Genomic DNA, 13,048 nt, shown 5'->3' on the forward strand with positions numbered 1-13,048 from the left:
TAATTCCATTTTTGGGTATGAACTCAAAATAATAGAAGGCAAAGTCTTAAGACATCTGTACACTCACGGTCATAACAGCGTTACTCACAATTGTGAAAATGTGGAAGTAGCCCAAACTTCCATTGGATAAATGAATAGACACAGTGGAATATTATTCAGCCCTCAAAAGGAAGGAAATTCTGACACCTGCTACAACACAGATGAACTGTGAAGATATACTGTCAAGTAAAAAAACAAACAGTCACAAAAGGACAAAACGGTATTGTTCCATTTTTCTGAGGTCTGTGGAGAGATCACATTCATAGAGACAAAGTACAATGGTGGGTGCCCAAGGCTGGGGAGGAGACTGAGGGTATAAATGGTTAATGGGACAGAGTTTCAGTTGGAGGAGATGGAATAGCTGTGTCATGGATGGTGGTGAGAGCTGTACACAATGTGAATATCCTTAATCCACTGTACTATACCATTAAAAAAATGTTTAAAGCCGGGTACCAGTGGCTCACACCTATAATCCTAGCTACCTGGAAGGCTGAGATCGGGAGAATCAAGGTTCGAGGCCAGCCTGGGCGAATAGTTCATGAGACCCCCATCTCCAAAATAACCAGAGCAAAATGGACTGGAGGTGTGGCTCAAGCTTTAGAGAGCCTGCTTTGCAGCACAAAGCCCTGAGTTCAAACTCCAGTCCCATCACCAAAAAAAAAAGTATAAAATGGTAAGTTTTATGTTCTGGATATTTTACCACAATAAAAAATAATGTGGCATTTCCTCATCTAAATGATGCAGTAACTCTAAGTCACATTAGTTACAGAACTATTTCGGTGATCTTTTTAATGGGGGAAATGAATAGAAGAGTGAGACAAATTTTGCAATAATAGCAGATTAATAATTATTACTATAACAACACTCATTTTATTATTTGAGCTGTTTTGTAATTGCACATTTTCTGGTTTAGACAATTAGAATTTTTTTTGAGACAAGTTCTCCCTCCGTAGCCTAAGCTGGACTTGAATTTGAGATCCTCCTGCCTCAGACCTCCTGAGTGCTGGGATTACAGGTGTATGTGACCATGCCCTGCTACATAAGTAAATGAAAAACTTTTCGCTGGGCGCTGGTGGCTCATACCCGTAATCCTAGCTACTCAGGAGGCAGAGATCAGAAGGATCGAGGTTCAAAGCCATCCCAGGCAAATAGTTCCATGAGACCCTATCTTGAAAAAAACCCATCACAAAAAAGAGCTGGTGGAGTGGCTCAAGGTGTAGGCCCTGAGTTCAAACCCCACTACCACAAGAGACCTGGAGTTCAAATTCTAGTACCTCCAAAAAACATTTCTAAAAATCCAATGCTTTGGGTTTAAAACACTTTGTCCTTTATCTCTCTCTTGAGGGGTGAGGGGTTAATGTGGCACATATTCAACCAGGGAGTATCAACATCTGGCCCCAGTTTTTTGGAGGAGGTTAGGACTGGGGTTTGAACTCAGGGCTTCATGCTTGCAAAGCAAGTTCCCTACTGCTTGAGCCACTCCTCCGGTCCTACCTGGTGCCATTTTGCCACACACTCCTTGCTGGCTTCCCAACCTCCAGGCTGCCAAGGGTTGAGCTCGGCACATCTGTGCAACATCCTGTGTGTGTCCTGATTGCCACACCTCCTCCCCAGTACCAGGACCAGGTGTCTGAGAGATTAAATCTCACCTCTGCTCTTCCAGAAAGGTACAACCGAAGTCAGCTTCTGCCCAGTTGTGGGCGGTAGGGTCAGTGGTGCTAACCATAATAGCTTGCTTTTTCCCTTTGGCAAATTGGGTTCAACCAATACTTTGGGCTGGCCAACTTGGCTTTAATGATTTGACTGTAACTCCAGCATGGCTCAAGGCCCAGCCCTGAGGCCTGGCTGGCTGCTGAGGGACCAGTAAGGAAGTAGCTCTGGGTTTGGACAGGTGCCCGAGTGCAGAAATAATATGTGACTGTGAATGACTGGGAACCTAGAGTCGTCTCAGATGTGGGAGTATGAACATCCCATTAATTAAATAGATTACTCTTGTGGGCTGGACTAAAGCACTGCTGGGGAGGCCCAGGTAAGTGGGTGGGGCCCCAGGAACCCGGGTCACCACTGCCCCAACTCCTTGCTTATCAAATGTTTCCCATGGGCTATGTACTATGTGAACCATCTTATAAGTGTGACCTCATTTCACCTTCACGGTACCCTGTGAGGATGGACAAATTGAGAGCCAGAGCCTGGCATTGGTGGCTCATAATCCTAGTTACTTAGGAGGCTGAGATTGAGAGGATCACAGTTCAAGGCCAGCCCAGGCAAATTGTTCAAGAGACCCCATCTCTCAAATAACCAGAGCAAGCCAAGAGCCAGTGGCTCACGCCTGAAATCCTATCTACTCAGGAGGCAGAGATCAGGAGGATCACAGTGAAAGCCAGCCTGGGCAAATAGTTCCCAAGACCCTATCTTGAAAATACCCAACACAAAACAGGGCTGGCAGAGTGGCTCAAGTGATAGAGTGCCTGCCTGGCAAATGTGGGGCCCTGAGTTCAAACCTCTGTATCGACAAAAATAAAAAACTATGGAGACAATAAGCAAGACCAGTGTGGGGGCCAGGGGTTAAGGTAGAGGTAGAGACATCCGGGTGGAGCATGGAGGATTTTCAGAACAGTGAAAATACTCTGTATGGCCTTATTATGTTGGATATATGTTTTATCCATCTTTCCAGACCCACTGCATGTACAGCACTCAGTGAGCCCTAACGGATACTATGGGCTTTGGGTGATAATGATGTGTCAATGTAAGCTCACCAATTGTGACAATTGTGCCACTCTGGTGGGAGATGTTGACAGTGGGAGAGGCTGTGGGGGGGGGGCAGGGCGTTTACTAGAATTCTCTAGGAAGAAATTTGTCCTGTTCTCTGTGGCTGAGTCCTACTTAATGGGTCTGTCAATTTTGACATGGACCTAAAATTGCTCTAAAAAAAAATAGTCAATCCTGGCTACTTAGGAGGCTGAAATCAGGAAAATGGAGGTTCTCAAGACCCCCATCTCCAAAATAACCAGAGCAAAATGGACTGGAGGTGTGGCTCAAGTGATAGACTGCCTGCTTTGATAGGGCAAAGCCCTGAGTTCAAACCCCAGTTGCACCAAATAAAGTAAAGGAAAAGAAATTCCACTGCAAATTAAGTCTTCAAAAAGTCAATCTATCATTTTTTGGAGTTACTTGGATTTGAACTCAGGCTTCATTTGTTCTTGCAAGGCAGATGTTCTACCTCTTGAGCCACATTTCTAGCCCTTTTTGCTTAGGTTATTTTGTAGGTAAGTCTTGGCTTTTGCCCAGGTCAACCTGGACCGTGATCTTCTGATTTTAGGCTTCTCATGGTACCTGGGAGGACAGAGCTGTGCCACCACACCCAGCTGTTGGTTTAGATGAGATCTTAACTAGTTTTGTTTTGTTTTTTTTAACGGAACTGGCCTTAAACCTCAATCCTCCAATCTCAGCCTCCCAAGGAGCCAGGATTACAGGCGTGAGCCACCAGCACTCATCTAATTTATCTTGACGCCTGAGATTTTTTAGCGGCATCCACGGAAGATGTCTGAACCTTAGTGCTGGCCCTCAGTGGACCCACAGCCCACCATCCTCCACACGGTTCTACAAGGCAGAGCCCCCAACCCCAGATCCTTGGAAACTTGGGGTTGGAAGAGGACATCGCTTCTGACTCCCCTGGGGACAGGATCCATTGCTTGGCCTCTTAGTGCTTTCCTTCTGCAGTCCCCACTGGGTGCCTGGCCTTGTGGTAGCTAGTGCTGAATACCCAGAAACAGGATGCCTGGTAGTTGAACAGGTGCCATGGGTGGCTCCCTGGGGAATTCCAAGCCTGGATCAGTCTGGGCTTTCCCAGGCCTGTCCAATTCCTCCCTCATGCTGAGTACCCAGCCTGGTGGGTACCCTGGAAACTCTTCTGCCTGGTTTTGGGGTGGGAGGCCCACGGAGAAGCAATTTAACACACAGGGCAGCACAGCCTCACTGAGCCTGCCCCATCTGAGGTCAGAATAAAAGGGAGATAGTGGTGCACATCTGTAATCTTAGTTCTCAAGAGGCTAAGACAGGAGGATCATGAGCTCCAATCCAGCCTGGGCTATATGGTGAGACCCTATCTCAGAGAGAGGGAGAGAAAGAGAGAGAGAGAGAGAGAGAGAGAGAGAGAGAGAGAGAGAGAGAGATTGAGAGAACACAAGCCAACTCAGTAGGACTCAGCCACAACACCCAGAAAAGAGGATCCCTCACTATCAATGCAGGTGAGCCCAGCTCCTAGAACAAACCAGGGTCCCCAAGATTGGGTCCAACCCCTGCTTTCAGCTACATCTGGTGACTTTGGATCAGGGGCTGGAAATGGGTAAGTGCTGAGGTCACCTGGTCCCCATGGGCTTGAAGTAAGTCTCAGAAAAGACAATTGCTCCTGCTGAGCCTGGAGTGTCAGCAGTGCAGGAAGAAGAGGGTGGGGCCAACCACAGCCGCTTTTCTCTGCTTGCTATAGCCTAGATCTGGAATGTCCCCCAAAGACCCATGTGTGGAAGGCTTGGTCCCCAGCCCATGTCACTGTTGGGAGGTGGTGGAACCTTTAAGAGCTGTAGATGAGGTGAAGTTAGGCCATTAGGTCACTGGAGGAGTGTGCGTGAGGGAAATGGGACCTGGGCCTCTTCCTGTCTCTCTTTTTGCTTCCCACCTCCCATGAGGTGAACCCCCCTTCTCCATCACATCCTCTTCCCTCCTCACAATAGGCCCAAGAGCAACCTAATCAATTGATTTAAGGACTGAATCCTTCAAAACTGTGAGCCAAAATAAACCTATCTTTTTTGGGTTTTTTTGAGGTACTAGAGTTTGAAGTCAGGGCCTACACCTTGAGCCACTCCACCAGCCCTTTTTTGTGATGGGTTTTTTCAAGACAGGTTCTCAAGAACTATTTGCCCAGGCTGGCTTTGAACTTTGATCTTCCTGATCTCTGCCTCCTAAGTAGCTGGATTACAGATGTGAGCCATTGGCGCCCATCTAAATCTATCGTCTTTATAATTTGATTATCTCAGGTACTTTGTTACAGTGTCAGAAACTAAAAGCTGTCTCTTCCAGCACAGTCTGTCTTACCAGGCAGCTGAAAGTCTCCTCAGGTGGCCAGCAGCAGCTATTGGAGTTGTCCGTGTAGGGCGGGGGCAGAGCCTGCTAGATTGGCCTCCATTTACTTCTCTCAAGAATGGATAGATGGTTGGGGGTATGGCTCAAGTAGTAGAAAGCACCTGCCTAGCAATCACAAGGCCCTGAGTTCAAACGCCAGTACAGCAAAAAAAAGTCAGAGTTTGTTGTGGAATAGCTGGGCATGGTGGTGCACATCTGTAATCCCAGCACTTCCACAAGAAGAGGCAGGAAGCTTGAGAATTCAAGGCCAGGCTGGGTTACATAGTACATTAAAGGCATGCCTACTCTGCATAAAGAGACTCTGTCTCAAAACAAAAAAATGCTGCACAATGAACAACCCAGCCTCCAAGCTCTTCCTGGAGTGGGCCTGGCTCACTGATTCTTGATGTCAGTTTGAGAGGAGCAGGAAGGCAGGATAGGATGGAGAAGGAGGGCTTGAGGCCTGATGCCCTTGACCCAAGGCACTCTGCTCCCATGCTCCCTCTGCCTCCCGCCCACGGCTCTGCAAAGGGGCAACCCTGTGTCATTCACTGCTGGACTTTGACAGGGACTGAAGTCTACATTCAGTTCTCCATGCCTGAGTGTGGCTGAGGTTCTCTGCTGAGGTCAGCCAGGCTTGTCCCCTAGAAGCTGAAACTCCATAACAATGGCCCACGGTGTCCTGTGGACCGTGCTTGGACTACTGCTGTGGACAGAACTGGGCACAGGTGGGTCAGAAGTCAGACACCTGGGTGAGACTCTGAGATCTGCAGAAGTCACAATAGCCCTGGGTGGGGTGAGGCAACCCCAGCAGGCCCTAGCTCTCCAGGAAGCTCCAGTCTGGGGTTTCAGATGTTCTCAGACCCATAGAGTCAAAGCAGGGCTAGGGAAAGGGATTTGGGGAAAGAACCTGGGATCTGGAGACCAAAAATAGAGGCTTCCACAGGAGGAAATCACAGAATTAGGATAGGAAGAAGGAGCATTGTGTTTGGTGAAGCTAGAAAGGACATTTTAGACAGAAAAGAACAAAGTTATAAACCAGACACCAGTGGCCTGTAATCCTAGCTACTTGGGAAGCTGAGATTGAAAGGATCTTGGGCAAAAAGTTTGAGAGACCCTATCTCAATAGAAAAAGCTGGATGTGATTGAGTGTTGTCCTCCCGGCTACTGCAGGAAGCATAAATAGGAAGATTGAGGTCAAGGCCCAACCCAGGAAAAAAAGCAAGACCCTATCTCAAAGATAACCAGAGAAAAAGGACTGTAGGCATGGCTCAAGTGGTAGAACACCTGCCTAACAAGCACAAAGTCCTGAGTTCAAACCCAATTCTGAAGAAAAAAAAAAAGAAAGAAAAAGTTGTAGAGGAATTACAAAATAGACAAAATGGACTGTGGGGGAAAGAACCAGGATCTAAACAGCAGAGTGTAGGGATTGAAATTCTGGAAAAGCCAGGCCTAGTGGCATACACTTGTCTACCCAGCACTTGGGAGGTGGAGTCAGAGGGATTGATAGTTCAAGGCCAGCAACCAGGTGCAAGTAGCTCAGGCCTGTAATCCTAGCTACACAGATGGCAGAGATCAGGAGGTTTTCGATTCAAAGCCAGCTGGGGCAAATAGTTCATGAGACTGTATCTTGAAAAAACCCACCACAAAAAAAAGGGCTGGTGGAGTGGCTTAAGATGTAGGTCCTGAGTTCAAACCCCAGCACCAAAGGAAGGAAGGAAAGAAGGAAGGAAGGAAGGAAGGAAGGAAGGCTATATAATGAGATCCTATCTCAAAAAAAAAAGCAACTTCATGGGTACAAATCCTGCCTCTACTGCTTTGTAGTTGTGTGATGGAGAGCGAAGGACCTTGGGAAGATGTGAAATCAGCAGGGAGAGGCTGAGGGACAGGTGAGACTGGGCTGCCTGGCTGATGTGTTCTCTCCTCCTGCAGCCTCATTGCCCCTGGTTATGGACTCTGTCATCCAGGCTCTGGTTGAGCTTGAGCAGAAGGCTCCAGTGATGGAGGCCAGCAGAGGGGCCTCTGCACAGAGTCTACCAACCAAGGACTCCAACCCCCACAATCCTCTCCACCACTTCCTGCTGGGAGCTCCAAGCCTCAAAGCTGTCAAATTGGTTCCTCACTCACTGAGCCCACAGCTTCAAGACTTGATCAACAGGGTGACCCAACATGATGTACGAGGTGGGCAGGAGTATGGAGTGGTGCTGGCCCCTGATGGCTCCACAGTGGCTGTGAAGCCTCTACTAGCTGGACTGGAGGCTGGGCTGCAGGGGCGCAGGGCTGTGAACTTGTCCTTGGCCAGCCAGGCCACCCCTTGGGATACTGGAGACACCTTGCCAGGACTCAGGGATGCTTCTCCAGATGTCACCTCTCCAAATGTCAGAACTGTCTTACCAAATGACAAAGCCAAGCCCCCCACAACTGTAGACAGCATCCTGGCTGTTACCCTAGCTGGAGACCTGGGCCTGACCTTCCTCCAATCCCCCCAAACTCAGAGCCACCCTGGCCTGGGAACAGAAGGCTGCTGGGATCAGGTCTCTGTCCCTCAGACCTTCACATTGCTGAACCCCAAGGCATCGATGGTCACCATGGCCTTCCTCAATGGTGCCCTGGATGGAGCCCTCCTTGGAGACCACCTGAGCCAGATCCCTGAGCCCCGGCCACCTTTCAGCCAGCTGCTGAGCCAGTATTATGGAGCTGGGGTGTCTGGGGACCCAGAGTTCCGCAGCAATTTCCGTCGGCAGAAAGGAGCTGCTCTGACTTCAGTCTCAGACTTGACTCAGCAGGTGTGGGGAACACTCATTCTGCTACAGAGGCTGGAACCTGGACACCCCCAGCTACAGAACATGACCCAAGAACAACTGGCCCAGGTGGCCTCCCATGCTACCAAGGAGTTCACTGAGGCCTTCCTAGGTAAGAAGGTCCTGTGACCCTCCCCTCAGGGATTCAGACATGACCAGCCTTGTGTGGTCAGGGGGATCCAGGCCAAGGGATTCCAGAGGGGACAATAATGGCTCTGGAGTGAGATGGGGGGGTGTAGGACAGTTGCACAGGTGAGGAAATGCTAAAATTGGCCCTCGAAGCATGAGTAGGAGTTCATCTGATTTTTTTAAGTGAGGAAGAGGGCTATGTTAGCTTTCCATTACTGTAACAAAATATCTGAGATGAAACAACTTTTAAAAAAGACAGGTTTATTTTGGCTCACAGTTTTGGAGATTTTATTCACTGCTTCTGAGCCTGGGACAAGGCAGCACATCAAGGTGGAGCACATGGCAAGTGACAGAGGAGTCTGCTTGCCTTATGGCAGCTGGGAAGCAAAAAGAGAAGACAGACAGAGGTCTCACTCTCCCCTTCAAGGACACTCCCACAATGACCTAACTCCTGCCTCTAGGCACCACCTCCCAATAGCACCAAAGCTGAGGACTGAGACTTTAACACATGGGCTGTTGGAGACTTTGCAGATCCAAACTATAGCAAGGGCTTTCCAGCCAGTGGGCTCAGCAATTTATTGGATTTGCTGGATAATTGAATAGTCTCACACAGCTGGGTGTGGTGGTTCATGCCTATTCAGCAACTCAGGAGGCAGAAATTGGGGAGATCAAGGTTAGAGGCCAGCCTGGACAAAAAGTTAGTGAGACTCCCGTCTCAATCAACAAGCTTGGTGTGGTGGTGTGCACACCTGTCATCCCAGCTACATGGGAGGTGTAACTAAGAGCAGCTTGATCAGGCCAGTCTAAGCCAAATAAAACACAAGACCTTATTCGAAAAATAACTAAAGCCAAAGGGGCTGGAGGTGTGCCAGGCCTTGAGCACACCGTTGGAGCTCAATAAATGGGGCTGATTTTTTTTATTTATTTATTTATTTATTTTTGGACAGGGTCTTGGGAGGTAGCCCAGGCTGGCCTCAAATTTCCCTGTCTCATTTTCCCTCAGTCTCCCGAGTGCTGGGACTATAGACATGCACTACCTCACCCTGCTGAGATTGTTTTTTTTTTCCTAAGTGTGGCTGCCTTTCCCCAGGGCTCAGGACAGGTTTTGAAGTCTGAGCTAAAATTCTTGAGCTCTAGGTGATGAGAAACAAAGCAGATATTCCAAAAAGACTGGGATGTTGTTAGATGTAGTTAAGTTAGATCCCAGTGGAGGCCTGTGTGGGGTGAGACTGGACTCTTAACTAAATCTGGGAGGAGGCTGGAGGGATGGCCTGGTAAGTGCGCTTTAATGGGGGATGCAGGAAGGAAATGCGTGTTGATCCCTTGACCACAGAATGCCCGGCCATCCACCCCCGCTGTCGTTGGGGAGCTGCGCCATACAAGGGCCGCCCTACGCCACTGCAGCTGCCGCTTGGGTTCTTATATGTACATCACACTTACGTGCCTGCGTCACCCTGCACCACCTTTGCGCGCTGCGCAGCCAACATGCGCTCCATGCAACGATTCCACCAGGACACACAGGGTTGGGACGACATTGGCTACAGGTGGGCGGGGCCTGGCTCCTCGGGGGCGGGGCCACAGGGCAAGAGTAGAGTGAGTGGGGCGGGGCCTGTAAATCGGGGGGATGGGCCAGCTTGTGGTGGGTGGGGGCCAAGAAAAGAGGCGTGGTCTATACTAGGGGCGGGGCCTTAATAAGGCCCAGAAACAGCTAAACAGTGGGACTCTTGGGTCAGGGAAGAGAACCAGGATAGTAGGCGGGCCCTGATGGAAGGATGGGGCCTGTGTTAGGGTCTGGGTTTGGGGTGGGGCAGAGATGACCTAAAGCAGAAAAAGACTGTGAACTGAGCAAGAGATGAACTTGAGAACAAGCTGGAGGGGGGAGCGGGGGGTTGGTTTAAAATGGGCGTGTTCAATGCTGAGGGATGGTTCCAACATGACAGGACTGTTTCTGGGGTGACACTTGGTGTGGGAGTGGAACTGAGGTGGACAGAACAGGGATAGTGTGTCTGCATCCTCGAAACTTGGGGAAGATGGCTCTAAAGCACAGTGGCAGAATCTGGGGGGCGGGGCCCCCCTCACTCCACTTGGTGCCTCCTGCCCTCTCCCCTCTGCAGTTTCGTGGTGGGCTCCGATGGCTACGTGTACGAGGGCCGCGGCTGGCACCGGATGGGTGCACACACGCGCGGCCGTAACTCTCGGGGCTTCGGCGTGGCCTTCGTGGGCAACTACACGGCGACACTGCCCACTGAGGCCGCGCTGCGCACCGTACGCGATGAGCTGCCGAGTTGCGCGTTGCGCGCAGGCCTTCTGCGACCAGACTACAAGGTGCTCGGCCACCGCCAGCTCGTGCACACCGACTGCCCCGGCGACGCGCTCTTTGGCCTGCTGCGCACCTGGCCACACTTCACCGAGGTGAGTCTGCACCATCCGTCCTCAGTACCAGGACACCACACCCGGTGTATGCAGGCTTAGTGTAATGCCTGACCCCTGCCTGTCTGCCCTGAGTCTTCCTAGCTTCAACCAGGCTGATGTTCCTTGTAGTTCAGACAATCCAGGCCCAGCCTTCAGTCACTCACTGCCTGCAACATTCACCAGCCCCCACCCCCCATCCTGTGACTTCTGCCCACAGAACTTCAGTCCTGCCCCTCACCCAGCTAGCTTGCCCTTTGCCCAGTTCCCCAACGCCTCTGACCTGTCAACCAGGGCATGGCTCTGATCCCTGCTACCAACCTCTGGGTACACAACCTCAGCCTGGCCTCTTATGACCCATACCCAAGTCACAACCCTTCTGCCTGCTCTACCTTAACCCAGCCGACCCAACCTCAGCCTCACCTATGGCCCTATCCACACTAACTTAGCCTATGACTGTCTACCCCAAACTTCTTTGCCTGTACAACCTGTACCCAGCCCCCGATCTTGTGTTGCTCAGAAAATCTCAATGCTAAGGATGCTTGCTTAGCTTTTGACTCTCTGACCCCCAACTGTAAGATTAAAGTGATCTAGATCCAGCCAGCACATTATCTGCCTAAGGCCTTTATCCAGTACCTGCCCTTGATAACTGACAATCTAGAGCTACCTGCATCCTGTCACTCCATTTCATTAAGCCTTTGACCTGCCCACCCTGGTCTGCAGCCAGCTTTCTACCCACTCCCTTACTTTGGGTCCTGATCCTTTACCCTCATCCAAGGTCCCATCAAGAGGAGGGAAGACCCAGCTACTCCCACCCCCAAGTCTCACACTGCCTTGTCTCTTCTAGACTGAAAGCTAAGGACTACCAGGAGGCTTTCTCAGAGACCCAGGAGGGTGTTACCCTTGATGGTCCTACCAGCAGCCACTGATCTCCAATAAAGGGACTGTGGAAAAAAATAGTCTCTGTTCTTATATCATCTGTGTTTGTCTTTGTTTGGCTTGGGCTAGAAGCAGACCCTAGACAAGAATTCCAGTACAAAGGACTAGGGATGTTTGTAGCTCAGAGGTAGAGCACTTGCCTCGCATGCATGAGGCCCTGGGCTCCATCCCATGTTTAGTAAAATATAAAAAATTAAAAATTCCAGGACAAGTAGTTGATTGAGAGGTGATCCCAGGACATTTCAGTTGGGGAATGAGGAAAAGCAGCTAGGAAAAGATGTGTTAGCAAGCAAGTTCCCACGCAGGCCACCAAAGTTCAGTCCCACTGGAGGACAACTGCTCAGAGTCATCCCACTTAGGAGGCAAGGGAAGTGGGTCACACTCAAGGAGTGTGACACTTTCGGGCTGCTTGTCACAGGGACAGATCAAACTTCATTTGCTGGCAAGGATGCCAAGTATGGTGGTGTACATCTGTAATCCCAGCTATTTGGGATTCAAAGGAAGGAGGATTGTGGTCCATGGCCCTGGCAAAAACAAGAAAGTCTATCTGAAAAACAAACTAAGACAAAAAGGGCTAGAGGTGTGGCTCAAGTTGTAGAGCGCTTGCCCAGAAAATGCAAGGTCCTGAGTTTAATCCTTAATACTACAAAAAGATATACATAAAAAGGAAGAAGAAGAAGAAAAAAGAATCCATGGAGTTGGGAGAATAAGGCTGGCTCCATGAACATAGAGCAGGGACAAAGGTCCCTTGGCTCAGGAGGCCCCCACACTTGGTTTTGTTGTTGCTGTCTTGAAATTCTTGCTTTGAACCACAGATCCTGTTAATTTATTTTTCACAGGATCTTGAAAACTCTGTAGCCCATTCTGAGCTAATTAAAAAATTAGTTTTGCTGGGTGCTGGTGGCTCACGCCTGTAACCCTAGCTACTTAAGAGGCAGAGATCAGGAGAATCACAGTTCAAGGTCAGCCCAGCTAACTAGTTTGAGAGACCCTACCTCCAAAAACCCTTCACTAAAAATGGCTGGTGGAGTGGCTCAAGTCCTGAGTTCAAGCCCCAGTACTGCAAAAAAAAAAAAATATATTTATTTACTATTTTTTAGTGCTGGGGAATAGAACTCAGGACCTTACATATGCTGGGAAAGTGCTAAGCTCTATCCCTAGCCCTATTTTTACTTAATTTTATTTATTTATTTCTGGTGTTTTGAGACAGGGTCTTGCTATGTAGCCCAGGCTGGCTACAAAGTGCTAGGTGTAGGCCATGACACCCAGCTCCTATTTTTTTTTATATTATTTATTTTCTTGGCAGTACTGGAGTTAGAACTCAGGGCTTTATGCTTGCTAGGCAGGCTCTGTACCACTAAAGCAACTCCACCAGCCTTGTTTTATGATGGCATTTTCAAGATAGGGTCTCTTGAACCATTTGCCCAAGGCTGGCTTGGAGCTGTGATCCTCCTGATCTCTGCTTCATGAGTTAGCTAGGATTACAGCTGTGAGCCACCAGTGCCCAGCCTATTATTATTTTTAATTGACAAATTATAATCATATATATTTGTGGGGTGCAATGTAACATTACGGTATGCATATACAACGTGAAATAAGTAAATGAAGCTGGG

General features: G+C 49.3%; 1 protein-coding gene across 2 annotated transcripts; it reads left to right on the forward strand.

Annotated features, from left to right (window-relative positions):
- Positions 1–5,716: 5,716 nt before the first annotated feature.
- On the forward strand, positions 5,717–11,480 carry Pglyrp2 (peptidoglycan recognition protein 2). Of its 2 annotated transcripts, XM_020167148.2 has the most exons (5): positions 5,717–5,885; positions 7,090–8,070; positions 9,421–9,631; positions 10,202–10,499; positions 11,344–11,462. In XM_020167148.2, the coding sequence occupies exons 1-5, from the start codon at positions 5,825–5,827 to the stop codon at positions 11,353–11,355; spliced, it is 1,563 nt and encodes a 520-aa protein (XP_020022737.2). In that variant the 5' UTR covers positions 5,717–5,824; the 3' UTR covers positions 11,356–11,462. The 2 variants fall into 2 exon arrangements, with proteins under 2 accessions (XP_020022737.2, XP_073909968.1); XM_074053867.1 differs by lacking the exon at positions 9,421–9,631 and having other exon boundaries at positions 11,344–11,480.
- Positions 11,481–13,048: the final 1,568 nt, after the last annotated feature.

The sequence above is a fragment of the Castor canadensis genome, chromosome 14 (genome assembly GCF_047511655.1).
Source record: "Castor canadensis chromosome 14, mCasCan1.hap1v2, whole genome shotgun sequence".
Lineage (NCBI taxonomy): Eukaryota > Metazoa > Chordata > Mammalia > Rodentia > Castoridae > Castor > Castor canadensis.

Excerpts from the sequence above, each read along its gene's own strand:
- Pglyrp2 (XM_020167148.2), top strand. The coding sequence starts at position 5,825 with ATGGCCCACGGTGTCCTGTGGACCGTGCTTGGACTACTGCTGTGGACA. Across the intron at positions 5,886-7,089 it reads GTGGACAGAACTGGGCACAG|CCTCATTGCCCCTGGTTATG; the intron begins GTGGGTCAGAAG and ends CTCCTCCTGCAG. Across the intron at positions 8,071-9,420 it reads GTTCACTGAGGCCTTCCTAG|AATGCCCGGCCATCCACCCC; the intron begins GTAAGAAGGTCC and ends CCTTGACCACAG.